Raw genomic sequence first — 26,313 nt, 5'->3', positions numbered from 1 at the left:
TAGTTCACTCCAGGGTAGAGCTGGCTGTGAGTGGCCTGGCTGCAACACACGTCTACCCTCTCCCTCTGTGCCATTCCCAGGGGGGCTCCCCTCTGGGTGCTAGATGGCTGGCAGCAGCCCCAGGCTTACTTTCTCCCCTGTGGTGTTCCCAGGCAAAGCGCAGCCTCTACCCTAAAGGCTCCATCGCAAGCCCCAGGCCCTGGGTTCTGGATGGACTGTGATCACTGCTTAGTTTTATTACTGCGGCTGGAGGGGAGGGGAGGCCATGTGTCCAGCCTGGAGCCGGGGAGTGGAGTCAGCCACAGCCCATCTCATGGAGGGGCGCTCCTCAGTGGACAGACCACTGTCAGCAGAAGGCACACCTGGTTGGGGAAACTGAGGGGAGGGGACTCCAGGCTCTCTGAGGATGCTCTGTTCCCAAGGCCCTAAGAAAGCACCGTCTCTTCCCAGCAGTGCCCCATCTTGTCTCCGGGCAGCTCTCTTCCCATACCAGCAGGGAATGGCATGATTAAGTCTCCATTATTAACTTGCCAATCTTGTTTCTGGGGCACAGATGCTGACGGCTTAGGGGACCCAGTTGGCATATAACGAGGTCTCTGTGACAAATTACTTGGGTGTCAATTAACTATCTAGAGAAATGTCAAGCAGGATCTGTCATGCTGGTGGTGAGGGACAGCCAATTAACCCGGAGTGGTTAATGCAATCCACGCAATCGCCTGCCTCAGCCTCCGGCTGGGCTGGGAGTGAGGAAAAAGGCCTAGGGTGTGGGGTAGGCGGGGCCTGGCCTCCGTCTCCCTGGGACACACTTCTGCAGTCACACTGGGGTGCTCAGCACATGGCTCTTGCCTTGCAGCCTGACTCTGTCCATTCTTTCATTCATTCCACAGCCACCTGCTGGGTCAGGCCTGAACTGGTCACTGCTGGTCAGGGGGTGGGACAGTGCTGGGGAAGGACAAATGTGCAGACAGGTGTCCATGACTTGCGTGGTCTCCACAGGATCCAATATGGATAAGAGTATCCTCAGGGAAGGGTAAACTCTAAAGGGGTGAGGGCAGGGCAGGGAGGTGAAGGAGGAGTGGCCAGGTCCTGGGTGGCAGTCAGGTGGAGGGCACCCAGGGCAGCGCAGACAGAACAGTACCCCGGTCCCAGTGCTCGGAGCCTTTGGCAATCAACTGGCAGACCTGAGCACAATCCAGCTACCCGACTCTGAGCCATAAGACTTGGAGAGAGTTTCTTCAAACTTTTCTAAGCCTGTTTTCTCACCTGTAAAATGGGGCTAAAAACCCCCAGTTCCCAGGAGTGTTGTGAGAGCGAATGGGGCCCTGTGTAGACATGCCTGGCCCAGCACAGGTGCTCGCTGAATTTGGATCCCCCTCCTTCTCCCTGCAGGTGAAGCCTTGGTCCCCAGCTCACTAGTGAGAGGCTCAGATGGAGCACGTGCTGGGGAGAGGCACAGGGTGCGGGCGCAGCCTGGGAGGAGAAGGGCATCCTGGAGGGGCTGGTGTGGGCTGGCCAGCGGGCCTGCAGGCAGACACAAAGCTGAGGGGCAGGGTTCAGGGCTACCCCACACGGTCACACCATGCCATTTGGGTTTTGCTTGTTTTCAGGAAAGCACACTGGTCACCTGGAGGTGGGTCCCTCTGGTGAGGACCAGTGACCATGCTCTGATCCTACCCTCTTCCCATGCCTCTGCCCACACCATCCCCCCACCTGGCCCGCCCCTCTGGTAGTGGTGACCCCCCCACCCCACCCTGTGGTAGCCTCCACCCCATGTCTGCTCGGCAGGTGATTGGCAGCTGCCACTTCCCAGCCCCCCAGCTACAGCGCCTCATGCTTATTCATGACACTGACATATGGCACCTCCGTGGGGGGGGGATCGGAGGGAGCTGCCAATTGTGAGAGTGCAGCGTGTCCCCATTGGAGCCCTGCTGAAGGAAAACAAACGCAAGATGTGAGGGGAGCAGAGGCGGCCTGGGGGCGTGCGTGTGTGTGCCCGCGTGTGCCTGTGCTTGCCTGCACCGCGGGGGCGCCGGGAGGAGGGGAGGAAAACAAAGGGTGAAGGCGGGGGAGAAAGGGAGGCTGCAGGGCTTGGAAGTGAGCTTTGGTTGTCATGGCTTCTGCCGTCTCAGTTAACGGGGTCCTCAGAGGCCAAGCTGTCCATCCCTCTGCCCCAGGCAGGCTGGCTCACACCAGCCTAAGACCCCTTTCACCTCTCTCCCCCTCACCTCTCACATGGGACACTGGGCTAGAGGCCATGAACAAGATAAGGGCTCAGCAGCCAGCAGCCCCATTTGCAGATCATTGAAATGTTCTAATTCTTTCCAGAATCAGACAAATTTAGCTTATGTCAAGCCAGAGTCCATAGGGCTCCAGACTTAGCCAATTTATTTTCCTGTTTTTATAGAGGATGGAAAAGTATGTGCACCACCACCCAGCAGTTCCCCTCCCCCAGGCTGGGCTGGCCCTCCAGTGCTCTGCTGGCCACCCACGGGCTACAAAGCTCTGTTCCTTGGCTGGGGAGGGCAGAGCAGAGACAAAGGCCGAGCTCTTGGGGTCCTCAGCCAGCCCCTCCTCCTGGACCCAGGGCTTGAGGCTGCTGCCATGGAAACGAGGCTCTTTGCCAACTGGCCCCGTGCATCCCGGAAACAGTAGGTGAGTCCAGGAGCCAGTGGGTCCAGGAACTGTGACCACCTCCCAGGAGGCCCAGCCCTAGGGTCCCTTGACCCTGCTCTGCCATCTACCCCCATTGGTTGTAAGAACTCAGGAGAGAGAGAAGCTTGCTGAGGGAGCCTGGGATGAGGCTGGGGCCAAGACAGAATGAGGAGCCCCATGAGGCCCAGCCGAGGGTCCCACACTTGTACAGGAGCTGGATGCTCTGAACCCTCTTCCACAAGCCTTCACACGCGCTGTGTGCAGTGGCTGACCCTGTGGGGTCTGTCCATGGAGTCCACCAACCCCCTCACTTTAGGCCTTCCCCAGGGAGTCAGGGAGCTGTAGAAGCCTGTCCCCCAAGGGTGCAGCCTGCTAGAGAGCTGCCCATCCAGCAACTCCCCCGCAGGACACTCTGATTCTGGCCTTGGACACCCTGGTCCCTAGCCCTGGTAGGCTGTCTGGGTGGCCTGACCCCCTCCTGGCCCAGCCTTGGATGAGGGGCCCCTGCCCCAGCCAAGTGTCACGTGAGCCCTGTGCCTGGCTGGCATGCTCTCATCCGGCAGGCGCAGGGCCGCTGCGCTTCAGGCACCGCTGTACATAGAGGCATCTGCTGTTCACTGTCTCCGGGCAGATGGGCTGCCAGTGAGCTAAGTGTGTGCGGGGGAAGGGGTGCCATAGGAACCCCTTCCCGCGGTGGCATGGGGGCGGGAGAGGCAGGCGCCTGCCTAGGGAGAGCGGCGAGCACACAGGAGGGAGGGGCTAGGATCGCATGGGCTCCCCGTTTGGGGTGAGGCCTGTGGTGCTGGTTCCTGGGCAAGGAAATCCCAGCAGGACCGCCGAGGGGAAGGGAAGCCTGGAAGCAACCCCCCTGTCACCACTGGCTGTGTGGCCTTGGGCAGGTCCCTTTCCTCTCAGGGCCTGAGGGAATGAGTTTGGATTGTCTTCAGGATGCCTTCCAGTTCCTAAACCCTGAGCTTCAGCAGGATGGGGGCATCCTGCCATCTGAGGGACCTCCTGTGTGTCAGGGGAGTGGGGGGCGACACACCAGCACAGCCTGCTGTGGCTCCTAGAGAGGTTGGGGTAGTGCTGTGTGTCAGGTGAGGTCACTCTGCTGATCACTCTGCAGAGTGGGACTCAGCGCCGGCTTTTGCAGCCCTGCCTGGCGGCAGCGGGAACCACACAGTGTGGGTCCTGGCAGGTGATGGCGGCAGGATGCCAGCTGAGGTGGGAGCCCTGCCCTGATACAGACATGGCTACCCCAAAGCCCAGCCTGTTGGACCTGGACCTGGGGCCCATGAAGGGGGAAGTGTGGGAAAGTCGACAAGGAAACAGCCCAAGACCACCGACAGCCTCGGAAACGCACCCATGGGGCAGCAGGAAGGCCTGGGGCAGGGGTGGGGGAGGCCCACTGGGCAAACCCCAGAATCCTGCTCTGGGAAAACCTAAAGGCTCCTCATTCATAATGATGATGAGCAGAGCCACTGGGGCCTGGCTCAGCGCCCCCCTCGTGTGCCAGATGCCACCCTGAGCACTTGGCACCGTGGCCTTCAGTAATCGGCCCAGTAGCGGGGGAGGCAGCCATTACCCCACTAGACAGAGGTGGAGACTGAGGCTTCGAAAGATTACGTGGCTGGTGGAGGCCTGTGGGCCAGTTGGTGGCTGAGCTGGGAATGGAGCCCGAGGCCAGCTGGCTGCACAGCCCTTATGGTCAGCTCGACCCCCTGGGCACCCTGCTGCTAGGTGCCTTGACCCTCCACAGCTCCAGAAGCCCAGGGGAGGGTGCCAGGTGCCTGGTGTCCCCTCCTCCTTCCTCCGTCCCTGGGAGGCCTCCACCCCACCCCTGCAGCCGCCTCCACCCGCCTGGCTGCAGTGACTCAGCTCAGCTGTTCCTCAGCCACTCTGCTTGCTGGTGCTTGCCTTTCTTCTTCTTTTCCAACGTGTGACATTGCCACTGTGCTGTGGCACAGTGACTACCTCTGCCCGGGACTGTCCGTGGTGGCCCCAGCTTGAGGTGGCCAGATGGCCGGGCCTCACCCCCAGACTCTGGTCATGGGAAGAGAGACTGTCACCTCCAGAGCGGGCACAGTCCTCACCTTAGTTCCGCCTGACTCGGGCACAGTGCCAGGGGACACCTGTCCAAAGTCACCCTTCGCAGCTGCCTCAAGGACCTGTGTCCTTGACGTTGTAGGTTGGGCATCAAGAGGCCAGAAACCCTTCTAGGGAGGGTGACCTGGAGGGGATGGCCAGAGCCCCACTTTTCAAGAAGGGGGTAAGAAATGGAGAGATGTGTCCTGGAGAAGACTGGGGCAGGGGCATTGCCCATTGCCAAGGCGGGGGGTGGGGGAGTGAGTTACATGAAGAAGGAAGGGCTTTCCTTCAATGAAGGAAGACTCCCTGATACTTGGGACTGTCAGTGGAATTCGCTGTTTTGTTAGGTGGTGAATTTCCTGTTCCTAGGAAGATTGAAGCTGTGACATGGACAGGATTCTTTATGGGGTTGAGCCCAGTGTGTTGGAGTTGGTGGGAAGAGCATTAAAAGCTGGAGTTAGACGTTTCGGGTTTGAATCTCAGGTTTGTGTAAACTCAGGCAAGTCATTAAACCTCTCAGAGCCTCAGTCTCCTCTTCTGTAAAATGGGATTAGTATTTCCTTCACAGGCAGTAGTGAGGATCCGAGGAGACAGTGTAGGATAAAGGGCAGTGTAAACTGCAGAGTGCACACAGATGTTTTTATATTCTGTTTCTGACCCATGCATCTTGCATCTTGAAGGTTCTCCATCTCTGAGAGCATTTTCTGCCAAGGATGGGAATGAGCCCCATCAGAAGAAATGGCCCAAACTCCAACAGAGAATTTGGGGAAGAGGAAAGGAAGCACTTTGGGAGGTAGGAAGTCAAAAGATGAAGGGATTGTGGGACCCACCCTTCCCCTTGGGCAGGAGGGGCAGGGCAGCTTCTCCTGCCTCCTGGACCTGGAGATCTTGGGGGTCTGAGGCGCAGGGGGGCCTGGGAGCCCTCAAGGAGATGGGGTGTTCATGATGCCTGGCCTTGGGGAAAAGACAATGATGGGGATACGGGAGGTGGTGGGAAGCTCTGTCTGGGCAGCCACAAGCTGACTTGGGGTTTGAGTAGCAAAAGGAGATTCGACAGCCCCATGGATGCTGGGCTCGGGCAGCTGGTTTCTCCTGCCCAAACGTCCCTTTCCACCTCACCTCTTCCTCTTCTCCCTTGCCACCTTCTCAGTGCCCATTTCTCATGCTTCTTGGAGTGGTTGAATGGCTGGGGGCCCAAAGATGGAATCCTAGAACCTCAGAACGTGACCATACTTAGAATAGAGTCTTTGCAGATATAACCAAGTTCAGGATCTTGAGATGAGATCATCCTGGATTAGAGTGGGTCCTAAATCCAGTGTCAGGTGTCAGAAGAGAAAAGCAGAGGGAGATTTGAGACTTAGACCCAAGAGACGACCGTGTGAAGTTGGAGGCAGAGACTGGAGTGGTGTGCCCACCAGCCAAGGAACACCAAAGATGGCCAGCAGCCACTGGAGGCTGGGAGAGAGGCCTGGGATGGTTTCTCCCTCAGAGCGCAGCAGCTGCTGGGAGTTTGGGCTCTGTGAACTAAAAGGGGTTCTGGGGTGGCTGCTACCTTGCTGGTGTTCTCTGAGTTCCTTGCAGTTAGAGTGGGGGAATGTGACCTGGGCTTCACCAACCAAGGTTCACCTGAACAGACTGACTCAGAAGCAGCCAACACCAGAAAGCAGATCCCCCCGCATCTCTTTTCTAGCAACGGCGGCGGGGGGGGGGGGGGCGTGGAAGGTCCTGGCTTATGGGCAGCAGTGCCCTGTCACGCGTGGGCTGCTGGGTCTGTGCCCAGTGGTGGAGGCCTTGTGGTTGGGGCCTTGCTCCTGGGCGTGTGGCCACTGAGCAGAGACTTTCTTTGCCATTAAGCTAGCCAGAGTGTGTCCTGCTGGTTCTGAGCAGTATAAGGGGTAAGGAGACCTCTGTCCATGGGGCAGGGAGGTCATGCCCCAGAGAGAAGCTCCTAGAAGCCCTTCTTCTGCTAATCCTGGCTGGATGAGAGCTGAACTCTGCCCCAGGGACTTGTGGGAGTGGAGCTGGCCAAGAGGTCCGTGGGGGTCAGGAGGAGGACACAGCCTGGGCTGGAAGCACCGCGGTCAGGACAAGGTGGCCCCCACTTTCCCCACAGCTTTTCCCTGGGCCTGGCACCCACTCTCCCCCCTCCATCCCTCCTCAGGGCCCCTGTCCTCCCTCCCTCTGTCCTCCTTCTCTCCCCTACACCCTTCTTGGAAATGAAGTCATCTAGAAAAATAATCAAAAAATAGAAAGGAAAAAAAAAAGCTAAGAAAATGGGATTTTTTTCCCCTTCAAACATTTGGTAAGACACCTCCCACACGGATGAGTGTCCACCGGGGCCTGTTTTTGTCCGAGGGAGACTCGGGCTTGAACGCCTTGGGTGGTGTAAGCCAGGTGGGCCTCCCGACTCCCCACCGTGGGGGTCCGCGCTGGGCCTCTTCCTGCAGACCAGCCAGGGTCAGCCCCTGAAGCCTGAGACCCCAGGTGATGCCTTCAGCAGAAGGCCCACGAGCCCCTGAGGCAGAGGCAGGGTGGGGAGAGAGAACAGGAGGGTTCAAGTTCAGGGGGGAATATTAGCTCCTAAGTGAGGTCTCTGCCTCCAGTCTCTCCCGTCTTCCTACCAGCCCACGCCTTGCCTTGCTGCAGAGTTCTCGTTTGTTTATTTATAATTTAAACTCAGCCTGCTTCTAAGAAAGCTCAAGACACTTACTAAAAAGCTGCTTCCGCAAGCTGGGTCGCGCTCCCTCAGCCTTGGGCTCAAAGTCCATGGACACTATCCCGTTGCTCAACCTGGCTCCCGGGGCCCCCCGGCCCTGGCCCCCAAGGCAGCCTGCCCCACCACCCAGTGTGCACCCGGCTTTCAGACAGACCCTTCCAGGGCAGCTTGCTGGGGTGACTGGGCCTGGGGTGTCCCCTCCCATCTTGGAACCAGCCCCTTCCTCCCTGGCCCCTGTGGAGGGACCTGGGGACGTCTGTACCCATCTTGTGCCCCTCGGCCGTCTGTTCTGTCACAGTCACCTGGCACAGGCTGCTCCTTTTGCCCCCAACTGGACTCGCCCGGCCCTTGAAGGGGTGTGACCGAGTCATGTCACTGTTGACAATGATGGATGATACGGTGGTGAAGGTGGGGGCTCCCCTCTGCGTCTGGAATGGCATCAGGCCTGGGGTGCCATGTCTCTCGGGCATAGGTTCCCATGGTTGATGTAAAGGAAGGGAAGGGCCTGTGGGGGAAGGCTCGGCAGGGGAGAGCCTGCAGAGGAAGGCAGGGGTCACCCTGATGGTTTCGTCTGAACCCCAGGTAGAAGCCAAAGATGCCATTTTCTCATTTCTTCAGGATCTAGTGACCAAGTGCAACTCCATCCACCAGGGAGGGGCAGGGCACCCACCACAGTGAGGACCCACATTGCTGCACTTGGCGTCCTCATTCTGAACTTCCCAACCCAGCTGGGCCTCAGGACTTCTTGCTTCCTGCAGGAGGGTCACCTTGATCCTGGGTCTCCCTTCCCTCAGCTTTGCATCTTTGGGCTCACTTTTCCATCTTGTGGCAAAACAAGCAAGCGTTGGCACTGCCCTGGCTCCTTCTCAGATCCGTGCCATCCCGGGCCAGATAAGGGGCTTACCAGGACAACTGGCAAACAGCACTTCATTTCTCCAATCCCCAGTTCCTCCTCTGTAAAACGGAGCTTATGACGCCGACCTCAGCCCTGCAAACAAGATAAAGCCCACTGAGCACACATTTGCTTCCTTCCCCTCTGAGAGCCTCAGTTTTCCCATCTGTAAAATGAAGCCCTCTCTCAGGCTGTAGACCCAACTCCTGCAGAGCAGGCTGGATGCCTCTGCCAGCTGGAGGACGCATCATGGGCAAGGGGCAGGGGCTGCCCTCCTCTCCTACTATTTGCGGGTTCAAGATCCCACTGGCCTGGCATCATCAGTTGTAACCAGTGTCCCTCCCTACCTCCCTCAGCCTGAGCGGACACCGCCTGGCAGAAGGATCCCTGACAAGGAGAGCCCTCAGGGGTTGCCCTCAGTAAGCCTCAGTGGAAAGGGCAATGCCAGGTGGGTCATGCCAGGAATGCTCGGCCAGTTGGCGATCACAGTAGAGTATGGCCTTCCCCTGGTTCCGGCTCTCCTCCTTGCCACTGCGTTCCATGGGGCCACAGATGCCATGGCTGCGGGGGCTGAGGCAGACCAGATGTCCGTTCCACGCCAGAAGGACAGTGCAGCATGGCCCCGTGCTGACACAGCCCTAGAACCCTAGACTTTGGAGCTGAGAGGGAGGCAGGAGCAGGAGGGCAGGTGGAGAGGAGCCAGGTGGCTCCTCTCCTGAAGGAAACGCCTTTGAGCCACAGATCGGCCCAGGAGCATCTGGCTGCCAGGGTGGCCTGTGCCCTGCTCCCCACAAGGCTGGCGGCATATGGCTGCCCTGGCTCACCCAGCCACACACCATGCAAAGAGCTCCTCTCCCAGTGCCCACACCCACAGGGAAGCCAGTTGTCTGGACACTTGGATGCAATTCTGGGCAGCCCTGGATGCTTGTCTGGCTTCCCGCTTGAGAAGCAGCATTGGGCCCTGGGAAGAGCACAGCCTTCTCAGCCACAAAGAGCTGGATCCCAGGAATCGCATCAGCACAGAGTAGACAACCAGTGATTGTCGTCCACAGTGCACACTTCATGCCAGAAAGGCCTCCGGGGACCACCAGGAGGAACTCCAGAGGCCCCACTCTGGACGCTGAGCCCACCCTCCTTACGCTGTGCCTCACACGCCCGGCCTCAGCACTGCCCTACGCGTGGTGGTAATCACTCTCCTCTTTCCCTCCCACTAGACTGAGAGCCTTGAGGGCAGCACCAAGCAGAGTGCCAGGCACGTAGGAGGGGCTGCTGGCACCAGCCAGCGACATCTGGAGCCCAGAGGATTCTGAGCTGAGGTTGATGGTATTTCGAGGATAGGGCTCCCTGAGACGCCTTGGGCCTCCCGCAGGAATGGGAGGCTACTCTGGGAGTGAGATATTGAAAGTAAGGCACTTGGCATGTGGGCAGTCAGCCAGTCCTGGCCGGTTCTCCTTCCAGAGAGTGTGACCCAAGGGATTCACCACCCTTCTTGGGAAGGAAAAGAAGACCCCTCTTCCACCTGCTCAGTCTACAACACTGAGTACCTGCTCTGGTCTAACAAGACGAACTCTTGGCCATGGAGCTTTCAGACAACATATAAGTACATTATTAACTCTGTTAGATGGTGACAAGACCTACGGAGAAAAATCAGGGCAGGGAGTATGGGGACTGTGGGGTGTAACTTTAAGCAGGTGGGTCACCTCACTAAAGAGGCGAGCGTCCTGCTAACGTCTTGGGGAGGCGTGTCCCAGGCAGAAGGACCAGCAAGTCCAAAGGTGGGGTGGGGGAAGGGGCGGGGTATGGAGCAAGGTCAGTCAAGAGTCAAGCAGGCAGCGAAGCTGAAGTGGGGGAGCAGGGAGGGGCTGGCAAACGGGGCAGGGCCTTGACTCTCTTGAGAGAAGCAGGGCACCACAAGATGACACGGACTGAAGGGCGCAGCTGAGAGACCCGGCGAGAGGTTGGACAGTATTCTAGGCGACGAAAGGTGGCCCAGACCAGGGTGGTCGCAGCGGAGGAGGGAGAAGGTTCCTGTTCTGGGCACATTTCGGTGGCACAGCCAGCAGGGTCGGCTACCACACGGTACGCGGCAGTAGAGTCCAGGTGGCAGCTTAGGCCGGTAGCGCTGCCCCACGCTCCCTCGCGCCCTCGTCCCGCGCCGACCGGAAGCCGGGACGCCGAGCTCTCGCGGGAGCACCTCCCGGGCCCCGCCTCTGCGCTCCGCCAATCGTCGCGCGCCTGAGAGCGTTGTCGTGGCAACCTCGCCCGGCGTCTGGGTCCCGAGGTTCTGTCCCAGAGTGTGGCCTCCGGGCCTCGGAACCCAGGTCTACGTGTGGTCTGGGTCCCGCCGTTCCCGCGCTAGGGGTCACGGGCATCCTCCTCCCCAGGGTGCCCTCTCAGGAGGGTTCGGGAGCAGGAGACCGCAGAAAGCCCAGTCGACCCTTTTAACGTTGTCCGAACATTTTACACCCACTGTCCCGGAAGTTGAGGAGCCAAGGCCGACACCCACGCCTCCCGGAGGGCTACCCCGCCTCCCTCGGACACCACCCACCCCGGAACATGCTCGCCGCCCCTTGCGACCCCGATTCCTCGCGGAGGAGCGGGTCGTAGGGAGAGAATACCCCTAGGCTGCAGACTCTCTGAGGACGGGGACCCCCGGCCCAACGCATCGATTGTCCAAGGCTAAGGAAGGAGGAATGAAAGCACGAGTATGAAGTAGTGTGAACTTGAGAGGGAGTCGTTGTTTTAGGTTCACCCAGAAAACGAACTCAAAGGAAAGTTACTGCAACTGGGGAAGAGCACAGTTGGCTGGAGAATTTGGTTTAAATATAAATAAATAAAATTTAAATTACATAACCAACACGTTTGGTGTAAAACACGAAAGTATAAAAATCCTAGATCCCATCGCAAGATAAACCACTGTTGACACTTCAGAATATTTTCTTCTAGTCTTTTTTTCTCAATATATTGCATACACATTTTTTTTCAGATAAAATTTATGCATGCGCTGCAGTGCCTCATAGACCCTTATGTGTGAATGGGAATGGAGGCTCCTGATTTGATTGAAGGCTTTTCCCTCCCCAGTATCTCAGTTTCTCCCCCAACACACACACAACACTCAAGGGCACACACAGGTGCACTGATGCAGCTGATAACCAGTGTAGCTTCTAGTTCCCAGAACCCCACCTTCCAAATGTAGAGGTTGTCCTGGGGGTGACAGCAAGCTCTCCATGCTCCATGTTTGTTTCTACAGTCTCAAGTTTTCTCCACCTTCTTCTAGGTTAGGGGCACTGCGGTGGGAGACAGGGTCAAGATGAGGCTTGAAGAACCCACCAATCCAGGTGAGGGAGGGAAATTCAAGCAAGCAGGTCTAACAGAGGGCTCCACCTTCCAGGCATGAGAGGGTCCTGGGAGAAATAGGAGAAGCAGCCAGGTCAGATGGGGAGGCAGCAAGGGGCCCAATACAAACACTTTGCCTCTGCCCTCCCTGGGGACCACTGGGCATGCTGTTGGACCAATAACCAAAGGAGGACCACACACACACACACACACACACACACACAACACACGGTTTCACCAGACAAGGGGACACATTGTAGCCTGGCACCTTGGAAGAAGCCCCCCAGCTAGCCCACCCTCCCGGTCACAATTTGGAAGCAATGTGTATATGCACTGGTGCAGGGGAGGCAGATACACCTCCTCATCTGAGCTCCCTTCCTAACCTGGGGGCCAGTTATTCACAAGTCTGACCCCTTAGCCCTCCTGGCTGAGCACACACAGGGTTATGAGAATGACGTCACCACCCATCCAGACCGAAACATCAGACATCTGTGTAGGACTTTATGTCCTTGGCTCCTTGGTACCTGCAGGTGTGGATTGATTTTGTCTTTTCCACAAACTCTTTTTTTTTTTTCCTTTGGCCGCTCTTTAGTTCCCCGACCAGGGATCAACCCAGGCCCTTGACAGTGAAAGCGTGGAGTCTTAACCGATGGACCGCCGGGGAATTCCCTCCACAAACGCTGTCTTAAAGGGTGTCTTGAATGTGGTGGCCCCTCTGCTTAGAAAGGGGGTGGGTGGGCGCCTCTGCACTGTCCACTAGGATGCTTGTCTCCCTGGCTGCCTAGAGCTGATGCAAACAGCCCTGTGACTCAGTTTAGGAAAATACACCAATGGCTTTTGTTAGTCTGGAAGGGGAACTCACCCTCTCCCCTACCTGCAGGGGTCGAGGCAGGAAGCAAAAGGTGAAGGGAGCTTCTTGCACAGCAGCAAAAGGGACTGTGGTTTTCACAGACATCCTGGGAGAGAAGAGGTGAGAATCTGCAGAACAGAGAACTGGGGAGAGAAAAGACGTGACGGAGTGGAGAAAGACCAAAGGGGGAAAGCCCAGTTGGCCAGAAATGCCTGTGTTGTCATCTGTAACGAGTTGCTCCGTCACCCCAAACACCGGTGAACGTCTGCTCCCAGAAGGGCCCATGTGAACGATGCTTTGCACAAACCAAGTTGGGTGGTTTTCCTTTCGAAAATTGCGGCACACTTCTCTGCTTAAAACCATCCAGTGGGGCTTCCCTGGTGGCGCAGTGGTTGAGAGTCCGCCTGCCGATGCAGGGGACAGGAGTTCGTGCCCCGGTCCGGGAGGATCCCACGTGCCGCGGAGCGGCTGGGCCCGTGAGCCGTGGCCGCTGAGCCTGTGCGTCCGGGGCCTGTGCTCCGCAGCGGGAGAGGCCACAACAGTGAGAGGCCCGCGTACCACAAAAAAAAAAAAAAAAACCATCCAGTGGCTTCCCGTATGATTCAGAGTAAAACCCACAGTTCTTTCCATGGTGTATGAAGTATCAGTTACCTTCCATCCAAGGACCCCCAGGAACACAACTGCAGTGAAATGGAGTGAGGGCAACAGCACACCGTGGGGAGCTGGGGGGGGGATGTCCGTAGTAGGTGTTAGGAAGGACTCTGGAGACGGGCTTGTGCTGGGGAAACTGGGGCTGGGGTGGAGGCTGTCGGGAAGCAGGGTTGATGCCACAATCAGGTATCTTAATAATTTGTGTCTAGAAGGCAGGAGAACAGAGCAAAGCTTAGGCTGAAATTGATAAAGCCACGCCAGTCCGCAAGGAAAGGGGACCAGGGCCCATTTTTAGGTCTGGACAGTGTCCACGTTCTGTGTTCAGATATGACTGCAGAGGCCTCTTGTCTCTGTCTCCATCCATCTCAGTCACAGAGTGGCTGTGTCTGATGACAGTGACATTGGTTGTTTGTTTTCTTTTTAAAAGATTTATTTATTTATTTCTGGCTGCGTCGGGTGTTAGTTGCAGCACACGGGATCTCCGGTGCTGTGCATGGGCTTCTCTCTAGTTGTGGCATGCGGGTTTTCTCTTCTCTAGTTGTGACGCGCAGGCCCCCGGGCTCGTGGGCTCTGTAGTTGTGGCGCGCAGGTTCCAGAGTGTGTGGGCTCTGTAGTTTGCAGCGCGCAGGCTCTCTATTTTAGGCGCGCTGGCTCAGTAGTTGTGATGTGAGGGCTTAGTTGCCCTGCAGCATGTGACATTTAGTTCCCTGACCAGGGATCGAACCTGCATCCCCTGCATTATAAGGCTGATTCTTTACCACTGGACCACCAGGGAAGTCCCGACAGTGACGCTGTTGAGCCATGCAATTGTCAGCACAACACCGAGGCCAGGTGTTTTTCTCCTTCTCAAGCCCCTGTGTGACCTGACCAGCCCCCCAACCCCTGCCCGCCTCCAGCTCTGTGCTTTCCTGCCATGTTGCTGCCCCTTCAGGCCCTCTGCCTGGTCCATCTGCCCAGGAACCCTTCCCTGCCCCACCTCACTCTCTGTCCCTTTATCTTGCTTTGGGCTCTCACCATCGCCTTCCCTTCTGCTAAGTGAGTCCTCCATCCTCTGGTCCCTCCTCATCTCTTGCTCCTCTCCCCAGGCCGCCACCAAATCCACAACAGGGAGAGTCTGGTCACACGCCAGGGTGTCACACTACTGGGGGCAGGGGATGGTTCTCAGGGGCAGCTCTTGTCCTCCCAAAGCACTCGGGCGTTTTCCGGGGTTGGTGACCCCACTCTGCGCTGCTGTTTCTGCTGCAGCACTTAAGAGACCCAAGCTGGCTGTGGTGGGTGTGTGACGTGCAGAGGCAGTTTCGACCAGACGGCTTCTCAGCCTCCCCTTTCTACTGCCAGTTGCCAAGGAGCCAACAGTCTGGTGACCCTGAGCCCTAAAGAGCAGAGAAACTGGAGCTCGGAGGCTCTGCCCGAAGCCAGTCTGGCTCTTTCTGCTGGAGGCAAGGACCCCACGCTAGCCAGGGTCGGCCACTGATGTTCCCAGCCCTCCAGCCTTGGGGCCTCCCATTCCTTTGCTCTTAAAACAGAAGGACGTTAGCCCCTCCATTCATTTCTTGGGCTGCCATAATAGGATACCACAGACAGGGGAGCTTCAAACAATAGAAATGTATTCCCTCACAGTCTGGAGGCCAGAAGTCTGAAATCACGGTGTCAGCAGGTTTGTTCCTTCTGGAGGCTCGGAGAGAGAATCTGTTCCAGGCCCCTCCCCAGCTTCTGGTGGCTGCTGGCGATCCTTGGCATCCTTGGCTAGTAGACACATCATCCAGTCTCTGCTCTGTCTTCACATGACCTTCTCCCTGTGTCCCTGTGTCTTTGATCAGATTTCCCAGTCTTTGAATTAGGGCCCCCTCTAATCCAGTAAGATTGCATCTTAACTTGATGACACCTGCAAAGACCCTATTTCCAAATAAGGTCACATTCACAGGTTCTGGGTGGATATGAATTCTGGGGGGACACTACTTACCCCAGTACAGCCCCCATCCATATAAAGTGGAAAACCCAGAGTCCCATGAGGAGCCCCACGTTTCTCTGGGTCACCTGCCTTCACGTTCCCTGCTTCTGCTGCACACTCGATGGCGGGAGGGGTCTACACTGGACACCACCCAACTTGGTTTGTGCAAAGCATCGTTCACATGGGCCCTTCTGGGAGCAGACGTTCACCGGTGTTTGGGGTGACGGAGCAACTCGTTACAGATGACAACACAGGCATTTCTGGCCAACTGGGCTTTCCCCCTTTGGTCTTTCTCCACCCCGTCACGTCTTTTCTCTCCCCAGTTCTCTGTTCTGCAGATTCTCACCTCTTCTCTCCCAGGATGTCTGTGAAAACCACAGTCCCTTTTGCTGCTGTGCAAGCAGCTCCCTTCACCTTTTGCTTCCTGCCTCAACCCCTGCAGGTAGGGGAGAGGGTGAGTTCCCCTTCCAGACTAACAAAAGCCATTGGTGTATTTTCCTAAACTGAGTCAAGCCAGCCTGTGACATGTACCAGCTCCCCTGGTGCCTGAAAGCAGTTGGCTCTTATTTCAAAGAGCGTTTCTGGTTTTTTTCTTCTTTCTACATCTGCGCTAACATTCTGTGATTCTTAGAGAACCAGAATTCTGAAGAGTAAAGCCCAGAGCCAAGAATGTTCAATCCAGAAGGAGCTTCTAGGAGGAAGGAAACAGACATGACTTCTGCCCGTTGGGGTTCTGGGTTGGGGAGACTCGGAGCTGTGCAGACCAACTGGGTGCAGATGGCACTGCCAAGGGAACACAGGTGCAATGAGACAGGATCGCAAGGAGGACTAATTTACACCGGGCGGGGGATCAAAGATGAGTAGGATTTAGTCTAGCAAATTATTTCTTGGATATGACACCAAAAACACAGTGCAGAGGCAGCTTTGACCAAAAAATAGCTAAGTTGGACTTCATCAAAATAAAAAACTTTTGTGTATCAAAGGGTACTATTGAGAGAGTGAAAAGACAACCCACAGTATGGGAGAAAATATTCACAAGTTATATATCCAATAAGGGATTAATATCCAGAATATATAAAGAACTTCTATAACTCAACAACAAAAAACCAAGCACCCGATTTTAAAATGGCCAAAGGGTTCAAAAGGACATTTTGCAAAAGAAGATACACAAATAGCCATAAGCACATGAAAAGCAGTATATCAGGGACTTCACTGGTGGCGCAGTGGTTAAGAATCCACCTGCCAATGCAGGGGCCTGGCCCAGGAAGATCCCACATGCCGCGGAGCAGCTAAGCCCATGTGCCACAATTACTGAGCCTGTGCTCTAGAGCCCGCGAGCCACAACTACTGAGCCCACGTGCCACAGCTACTGCAGCCCACGTGCCTAGAGCCTGTGCTCTACAGCAAAGAGAAGCCACCGCAATGAGAAGCCCGCGCACCGCAACGAAGAGTAGCCCCCGCTCACTGCAACTAGAGAAAGCCCGCGTGCAGCAACGAAGACCCAACACAGCCAATAAATAAATTTATTTATTTTAAATAATCAGTATATCACTAACATTGTGTGATATCACATGATATCACTAATCATTAGGGAAATGCAAATCAAACCCACATAAGATAGCACCTCACACTCATTAGGGTGGCTACCATCAAGTAACAGCAACAGCAGAAATAACAAATATGGGTGGAGACGTTGGAACCTAGTACGCTGTTGGTAGGAATGTAAAATGGTGCAGCCACTGTAGAAAACTGTGTGACAGTTCCTCAACACCTATACATAGAATTACCATATGATTCTACTCCTAGGTATATACACAAAAGGATTGAAAGTAAGGACTAAAACAGATACTTGCACACCCATATTCTTAGCAACACTATTCACAAAAAGGTGGAAACAACTCAAGTGTCCATCAACAGGTGAATGGATAAATAAATGTGGTCTATCCATACAGTGGAATATTATTCAGCCATAAAGGAATGGCATTCTGACACAAGCTACAAGATGGAGGAACCTTGAAAACATTATGCTAAGTGAAAGAAACCTGACACAAAAGGACAAATACTGTATGATTCACTTAAATGAGGTCCCTAGGATAGGTAAATTTTGAGAGACAGAAAGTAGATTAGAGTTACCAGGGGTTGGGGAAGGGGGTAGGGAGTTAATGTTTAATGGGCACAGAGTTTCTGTTTGGGGTGAAGAAAACGTTTTAGAAATAGTGGTGATACTTGCACAACATTATGAATATAATCAATACCAATGAACTGTACACTTAAAAATGGTTAAAGTGGCACATTTTATGTTATATATACTTACCACAATTTTTTAAAACTAGTAATATACCAAAAGCCATTGAGCTGTACACTTTAAATGAGTAAATTTTATGGTATGTGAATTATATCTTAATGAAGGTATTAAGAATGAAGGGAGGGCTTCCCTGGTGGCGCAGTGGCTGAGAGTCCGCCTGCCGATGCAGGGGACACGGGTTCCGTGCCCAGGTCCGGGAAGATCCCACATGCCGCGGAGCGGCTGGGCCCGTGAGCCATGGCCGCTGAGCCTGCGCGTCCGGAGCCTGTGCTCTGCAACGGGAGAGGCCACAACAGTGAGAGGCCCGCGTACCGCAAAAAAAAAAAAAAAAAACCACACACACACACACAAAAAATGAGGGGAGCCCTCCTCCCATGCAAGTCCCATGCAAAGACGTGGAAGTTTTAGGCAGGGGCTTGATGCATTGGAGACACTGGCAGGCCTGAGGCCTCCCAAGGATGGGGCAGGAGCAGGGGTGTGTCTCCAGCCCTCCCTCCCTGCACCCAGCCCTGCCCGCTGCCTCTAGCACATCCTCTGCAGGCTGGTTCTATGCTGGGCACACAGCCTCCCCTCAGAAGCCAGTTTTCTACATAGCGAAAATGTTTTCTCTGTGTCCACTTTAGCAGATGGCCCCCCACCTTGGCCTGAATTGAGAAGCGCAGAAATCAAACAGCAGACAGACGGCTTCCTTAGCAATGCCTTGTAGGCACGCAAGCATGCAAGCTCACACCCGCCCTCCTCCCCCTCCCCCATCCTCTGGCACCATTTGCCTTCGGTGTTTCTAAGCCTGAAGCTGGCCCAGGTGCCTGAGCTGAGCCTTCTTCTTCCGCCCCTCAGACCACCCACCGGGCACCTGGCCCCAAGTACTTGCTCATGGTAGGTGCTCAGGAAACAGGTCCTCGATAAGTGAATGAATGCATGAATGTACGTTTTTCTTTATTTCTCTTTTTTTAAAACTGGAATATAGTCGATGTACAATATTGTATAAGTTACAGTTGTACAATATAGTGATTCACATTTCTTAAAGGTTATACTCTATTTATAGTTATTATCAAATATTGGCTATATTCCCTGTGCTGTACAATATATCCTTGTAGCTTATTTTGTACATAGTAGTTTGTACCTCTTAATCCCCTACCCCACGTTTGCCCCTCCCCCTTCCCTCTACCCACAGGGAACCACTAGTTTGATCTCTCTCTCTCTTTTTTAAAAAATTATTTATTTATTTATTTGGCTGCGCCAGGTCTTAGTTGCAGCATGTGGAATCTTTTAGTTGTGGAATCTTTTAGTTGTGGCATGCGGGATCTTTAGTTGCGGCATGCGGGATCTTTAGTTGCGGCATGCGGGCTTTTAGTTGCAGTATGTGGGATCCAGTTCCCTGACCAGGGATTGAACCTGGGCCCCCTCCACTGGGAGCATGGAGTCTTAGCCACTGGACCACCAGGGAAGTCCCTAGTTTGTTCTCTATATCTGTGAGTCTGCTTCTTTTTTGTTATATTCACTAGTTTATTGTATTTTTTAGATTCCACATATAAGTGATATCATAGAGTATTTGTCTTTCTCACTTCACTTGGCATAATGCCCTCCAGGTCCACCCATGTTGTTGCAAATGGCAAAATTTCATTCTTTTTTTATGGCTGAGTAGTATACATATACATTTATATACACGCCACGTCTACTTTATCCATTCATCTGTTGATAGACACTTAGGTTACTTCCGTGTCTTGTCTTGGCAATTATATATAATGCTGCTATGAACATTGGGGTGTACATGTCTTTTCGAATTAGTGTTTTTGGGGTTTTTTTGGATATATACCAGGAGTGGAATTGCTGGGTCATATGGTAGTTCTATTTTTAGTTTTCTGAGAGACCTCCATACTGTTTTCCACAGTGGCTGCACTAATTCACTTTCCTACCAACAGTGTATGAGGGTTCCCTTTTCTCCACATCTCGTCAACGTTTGTTATTTGTGTCTTTTTTGATGACAGCCATTCTGACAGGTGTGAAATGATATCTCATTGCAGTTTTGATTTGCATTTCCCTGATGATTAGCACTGTTGAACATCTTGTCATGTGTCTGTTGGCCATCTGCATGTGCTCTTTGGAAAAATGTCTATTTGGGTCTTCTGCCCTTTTTTTTTTTTTCGTCGCATGGCATGTGGGATCTTAGTTCCCTGACCACGGATCAAACCCATGCCCCCTGCAGTGGAAGTGCAGTCTTAACCACTGGACCACTAGGGAAGTCCCTTCTGCCCATTTTTCATTCAGGTTGTTTGTGTTTTTGATGTTGAGTTGTATAAGCTGTCTGTATACTTTGGATATTAACCTCTTATTGGTCATACCATTTGCAAATAATTTCTCCCCTTCAGTAGATTGTCTTTTCATTTTGTTGATGATTTCCTTTGCTGTGCAAAAGCTTTTAAGTTAAATTAGGTCCCATTTGTTTATTTTTGCCTTTATTGCCTTTGCCTTAGGAGACAGATCCAAAAAAATATTGCTACAATTTAGGTCAAAGAATGTTCTGCCTATGTTTTCCTCTAGGAGTTTTATGGTTTCTGGTCTTACATTTAGGTCTGTAATACATTTTGAGTTTATTTTTGTATATGGTGTTAGAGAATGTTCTAATTTTATTCTTTTACATGTAGCTGTCCAGTTTTCCCAGCACCACTTATTGAAGAGACTGTCTTTTCTCCATTGTATGTTCCTATCTCCTTTGTCATAGATTAATTGACCATAAGTGTTTATTTCTGGGCTTTCTATCCTGTTCCATTGATTTGTATGGCTGTTTTTATGCCAGTACCATTCTGTTTTGATTACTGTAGCTTTGTAGTATAATCTGAAGTCAGGGAGACTTCAGATTATACTGAAGAATAATCAGAGACTCCATCTCTGTTCTTCTTTCTCAAGATTGTTTTGGTTATTTAGGATCTTTTGTGTTACCATACAAATTTTAAAATTGTTTTTTCTAGTTCTGTGAAAAATGCCATTGGTAACTTGATGGCGATTGCATTGAATCTGTAGATTGCCTTGGGTAGTATGATCATTTTAACAATATTGATCCTTCCAATCCAAGAACACGGTATATCTTTCCATCTGGTTGTGTTGTTTTCAGTTTCTTTCATCAGTGTCTTATAGTTTTCTGAGTACAGGTCTTTTACCTCCTTAGGTAAGTTTACTCCTAGCTATCTTATACTTTTTTTTGGTTTGTTTATTTTTGGCTGCGTTTGGTCTTCATTCCTGTGTGCAGGCGTTCTCTAGTTGCGGCAAGTGGGGGCTACTCTTCGTTGTGGTGCGCGGGCTTCTCATCGCAGTGTCTTGTCTTGTTGCAGAGCACGGGCTCTAGGCACGTGGCCTTCAGTAGTTGTGGCACGAGGGCTCAGTAGTTGTGGCTCACAGTCTCTAAAACGCAGGCTCAGTAGTTGCGACACACAGGCTTAGTTGCTCCACAGCATGTGGGGTCTTCCCAGACCAGGGATCGAACCCGTGTCCCCTGCATTGGCAGGCAGATTCTTAACCACTGCGCCACCAGGGAAGTCCCCTAGGTATCTTATTCTTTTTGATGCAATGGTAAATGAAATTGTTTTCTTAATTTCTTTTTCTAATAGTTCCTTGTTAGTGTATACAAATGCAACAGATTTCTGTATATAAATTTTGTATTCTACTATTTTACTGTATTCAGTATTGTATTGTATTGATGAGCTCTAGTAGTTTTCTAGTGTCATCTTTAGGATTTTCCATATGTAGTATCATGTCATCTGCAAACAGTGACAGTTTTACTTCTTCCTTTCCAATTTGGACTCCTTTTATTTCTTTTTCTTCTCTGATTGCTATGGCTAGGGCTTCCAATGCTATGTTGAATAAAAATGATGAGAGGGAATTCCCTGGCAGTCCAATGGTTAGAGCTCTGTGCTTTCACTGCTGAGGGCCCAGCTTCAATCTCTGGTCAGGGAACTAAGATCCCACAAGCCACATGGCTTGCCCCCCACCTGCCCCCCAAAAAAGTGATGAGAGTGGGCATCCTTGTCTTGTTCCTGATCTTAGAGGAAATGCTTTCAACTTTTCACTGTTGAGTATGATGTTGGCTGTGGGTTTGTCATACATGGCCTTTATTATGTTGAGGTATGTTCCCTCCATGCCCACTTTCTGGAGTTTTTTTTTTTTTAATCATAAATACGTGTTGCATTTTGTCAGAAAGCTTTTTCTGCATCTATCTAGATGATCATATGGTTTGTATTCTTCAATTTGTTAATGTGGTGTATCATATTGATTGATTTGCTGATATTGAAAAATCTTGCATCCCTGGGATAAATCCCACTTGATCATGGTGTAAGATCCTTATAATGTATTGTTGGATTTGGTTTGCTAATACTTTGTTGAGAGTTTTTACATCTATGTTCACCAGTAATATTGGCCTGTAGTTTTCTTTTTTTGTGATATATTTGTCTGTTATTTGGTATCAGGGTGATGCTGGCCTCATAGAATGAGTTCAGAAGTATTTTTTCCTTTGCAATTTTTTGGAATAATTTGAGAAGGATAGGTATTAACCCTGGGTTTAGTGCCTGCGTACTAGTGATCAGAGCCAGGTCCCGGAGTCTAGTTGCTTGGCTCAGGGATCCCAGAGCTGGTGTCACATCACTGTTGGGGTGGGGAGGGGCGGTTCTTGAAACAGTTGGGTACAGGGTCCAGGCTGTCCTGAAGCTTGTGTTGGCCTGATAGTGGGCAGGACTGGGACCCAGCTGGTTCCAGGGCAGGGTCTAGCCTGCTGGTGGGCAGGCTGTATCCATAGGCTGTGGGATTGTGGTTTTCTTGTGTCTGGTGCCTGCCCACTGGTGGGTGGGGCTGGGTCCTGGGCCCTCTGGTGGGCAGGGCGGTGTCTGGGGTGGCTGTGGGCTCAAGAGGTCTTTAGGCAGCTTGTCTGCTGATGGGTGGGGCTGTGTCAGTTAGTTGCTTGGCCTGAGGCATCTCAGCACTGGTGCCTACAGGTTGTTAGGTAGCGCCAGGTCTCAGCCTTGATGAGCTAGAGGGAGGATCCCACACAATGGTGCCTACCAGCACCAGTGTCCACGCGGTAGAAGAAGCTCCCAAGAATGGCTCTCACCAGAGTCTATGTCCCCAGGGTGAGCCACCCCCCGACCCTCACCTCTCCAAGAGACTCTCCAAGACTAGCAGGTCTGGCCCAGGCTCCTATCAAATTACTGCTTCTTCCCTGGGTCCTGGAGCATGTGAGATTTTGTGCGCACCGTTTAAGAGTGAAGTCTCTTTCTCCCCCCAGTCCTATGGGACTCCTGAAATTAAGCCCTGCTGGCTTTCAAAGCCAATGGTTCTGGGGGCTCATCTTCCTGGTGCAGGACGTCCAGGCTGGGGAGCCTGATGTGGGGCTCAGACCTCTCACTCCTGTCGGGGAACCTCTGCAACATAATTATTCTCCAGTTTGTGGGTTGCCCACCCAGGGTTATGGGACTTGACTTTATTGAGCGTCTGCCCCTCCTACCCATCTCGTTGAGGTTCCTTCTTTATGTCTTCATTTGTAGAAAATCTTTTCTGGTAGGTCTTTTTCATTGATGATTGTTCTGCAAATAGTTGTAATTTTGATGTGCTTGTAAGAGGTGAGCTCAGAGTCCTTCTACTCCGCCATCTTGGCTGATCTCCTGTGTGTACGTTTTTCTAAAGGGTCAGTTGTGGTTCTTCATTTCCTTAATATACTTCTCTGCCCCTGTCCCCAAAGGGAGACTGATGAGTCCAGGTCATGACAGTGGGCTCAGGGCCTGTGGACCCCACCCCAAGTACCTACATGCACCCTGATTTATATGGTAGCTAAGAGATTCTGGGGAGAAAGTGTGACCCAGGTCCACCAACAATGATCAGAAATATGAACTCATGTAGCCTGAACAGGGACCCTGAGAGGGCAGTTAACATTGAGAAGTCTGGTGAGGGCAGATCCCATGGCTGCTGGACTGCTGGTGGGGCAGGGGGCAGAGGGGTCCTGTGTGAGCAAGGGTCTAGGAGCAGGTAGGTCAGACGTCCTGCACAGAGGGCCTTGCTGGTCCCCACGGATTGGGGAGGTTGCCTCCTAGGCTCGAGGGAGAGCCCAAAGGGACTGCAGAGACCAGCTGGTCCCACCCTGTCTTCCTATGCTGGGGAAAACCATGGCCCTAAAGACCACTGTCCACTTCCTTGAGTGACCATGTGAGTCTCAGGAAATGCAAGTGTGCTTCATGGGGAAACCAAGAAATGAAAGGATTTTCAGTTTTTAAGGATCAGACTGTTAGAAACAATTTATTTGAATGTCAGGAGAGGAGGGAGGCTCTGCTTCCGTGAGGAGGGGCATCTCGGGAACCTGAGGCCACAGGGACTTACCACGTGCATCACACGTGGGTGCGTGAGAACCTGAGGGGTCAAGGATGACAGAGCAGCAAAGTGCGAGGGAAGAGCAGGTCTGGCCAGAGATTCACGGGCTCAGATTGGGACTAGGTCCTCTGTGAGGAGGTGGCCTGCCAGCTGCTGACCCCTGCAGATGAACTCGGAACCTGATAGCTAGTGTGGAAAGACAGGGGCTTTGCAGTCTGATCGCCCGCCCTGCCACTCATGAGCTCAGCAGGTCACCCGGCCTCCCCACCAGCTCCTCATCTGCAAAATCAGTGTTATCATCAGGGTGGCCATTGGGATGACGTGAGATGAAGCGTAGGAATGAGTTAAGCACAGAGCATGATGCACAGTGTGGATGTCAATGGCCCCTGGAGGATAGCAGCACTGCCGGGGCACCTCCAGAGGTGGACTGTGGAAAGTCGTGAGGGTCTGGGCCCCTGGCAAAGCTAGCCGATGGGCACCACCGGCTGTGAATGGGAAAGAATCTCCTTTCCCATTCTCCTTAGCAGTTCTGCTAAGGTCAAGGCAGCAGTGCTGGCTGACTCCATCCCAGGGACGGCCCCTCGTTGGCTGGGCTGAACATTCCAGCCTCTTCCGAAGGCATCTGGTTCCTACAAAGAAGCCAAGCCCTGAGCTCAGAACCACAGGCCTTTCAAAGAATTCCAGAACCTTTGTAACTTCCCCCCAGCCACCACTTTTATTCTCTCTTGTTTCCTCATTGCAGCAAGTAGTTAACTTCCCAGAGCCCATGTGGCTTTGTGCTCCTTGGAGGTCTGCAGAGAGGGGGCTGCTGCGGACAGGCCCACTCGCTGGGAGCCTTATGGGGAGCAGACAAGGAGATGGAGCAGGTTGGGACTCCTTGAATTGTGCTGCTTCTACCCTGGGGGCCCACAGCTGATGCACAAGCCCCAGCTTCCTGGAGCAAGGATGGGGGTGGGGTGATACATTCCCTGGACCCTCCAGGGGTTGGTCTACACTCCTATGCTGCTCCCTGGGGGGCTTCTGGGGTGGGAGGAGTGTGACCGTAGAGCAGGTCAGCCAGGTGCTGCAGGAGAGACATGAAGGCAGACCCAGGGGGCATGGGGGCTGTCTCCCTGTGTGCAGACAGGTGGGTGGATGCTGCAGCTCAGTATAAGGAACGGGGCACTACAGAAAAGAAATAGAAAAGGTAGAAAAGAAAAAAAGGAAACTCCCAGCTGGAGCTGTCTGAAAATGGGGCAGACTCTCTATGAATAGTGAGTTCCCCATCACTAGAAATGTGCAAGCTGAGAACATTTTTGTACACCTGATGGGCCGTTGGAGTCAATGGCTTTGGAGACACTCTCCAGCTTTGAAATCCCGAGCCTGTGTCCCTCTGCCCCAGGCTCCCACGCAAGCGAGCTCAGCAGCAAGGCCTGACTGCCTCCCTGCGAGCTGCTGTTCTCAGCTCCATGGCCCCTAAAGTCAGTCACTGATGTACCAATACAGGTGTGAGAGGTGGAGAAAGTAACTTGTTTCTGATCATAGTTAAAATACCCAAGTTTTTGAATGAGCACTTCCATAGAGATTAGAAACGTAAGAATGATGTTATTAAAGGCATAACTATGCACTTGCTTGAGTGGGAGGCAAAGAGGTGGTGTGTTGGCTGAAGCTGCTGAGATTGGGTACAACCCTTGCCCTGGCCACACGTGTGCAGCCTGGAGGTGGATACCACCCGCCAAGGGCAACTCTGGAGAAAACAGGTCCAGGGTCTTCAACCTGGCAGGGGCTTCTCTCTCCCAACTGGGGCTCCTCCTGCAGGGGCAATAGGGAGAGTGGCCACCTGCTCTGAGGCCAAATCCCCTCCCTCTGTACCACCCCAGGCAATGGACGGCTCAGTTACACCCCACCAAACCCCAGGTCCTGAGTCCTGGCCAAGTCCCCTCTGCTAACCCAGTGTGCATGTGGGCATGTGTGTTGGGGCATGGGGGAGACCCACCAACCAGGCAGGCTACTTTGGCCCCTGGTCATTAATTTTGTCCCCTGGAAGGGAACAGTTCCAAAGCTCTTTGTTCATCCAGAGTCTAGCTTGGTCCACCAGGGGCCAGGGAAGTAAGTTCTTCTCAGTGCCCAGGGCTCCCGCGTCACCCATCTTTTTGTTATGTGAATCTAGAGATGCTGTCTTGCTTGAGAGCAGGAAAGCAGCCTGGGAACCCCAAAAGAGGAGAGGTAACCAGGTGTTGGCCAAGGATGGGTCAGCAGGGATGTGGCAAAGGAGAGCAGAGCAGGGCTGTTTGGGAAGGACAAGCCCAGGCCACCTGGGACCTGTGCCCAGGTGTGCTGTGGGCAGTGCATTAACTCAGTAGGGAGCAGGGCTGCAGGCGAGGTGAGGAACGGGCAGTTACTCTGCACCCCAAGCCCCAGTGTGGCCTCCACACTTTGGGAAATCACTTCACCTCTCTCTGCCTTGGTACTCTGCCTTGGTATTGGCTATTGGGCAGGCCCCCTCCCCAGCTCTGATGTCCAGTGTCACCAGATGACTGCGGGA

General features: G+C 53.3%; 1 protein-coding gene across 19 annotated transcripts in view; it reads left to right on the top strand.

The window, feature by feature from the left end:
* The window catches only part of ENDOV (endonuclease V), a 100,217-nt gene that overhangs the window by 26,615 nt on the left and 47,289 nt on the right, over positions 1 to 26,313 (top strand). The window contains exons 10-11 of one of the 19 annotated variants that reach the window (XM_067714982.1): positions 5,421 to 5,533; positions 10,733 to 11,252. The exons of 8 other annotated variants lie outside the window; for them this stretch is intronic. In XM_067714982.1, coding sequence (XP_067571083.1) covers positions 5,421 to 5,533; positions 10,733 to 10,972 — 353 coding nt within the window. In that variant the 3' untranslated portion in view covers positions 10,973 to 11,252. 10 more of the 19 variants (XM_067714981.1, XM_067714985.1, XM_067714984.1 and 7 more) reach the window with 10 other exon arrangements.

This window comes from Pseudorca crassidens, chromosome 19 (assembly GCF_039906515.1).
Source record: "Pseudorca crassidens isolate mPseCra1 chromosome 19, mPseCra1.hap1, whole genome shotgun sequence".
Classification (NCBI taxonomy): domain Eukaryota; kingdom Metazoa; phylum Chordata; class Mammalia; order Artiodactyla; family Delphinidae; genus Pseudorca; species Pseudorca crassidens.
This window is presented reverse-complemented; position numbering and strand designations above follow the sequence as displayed.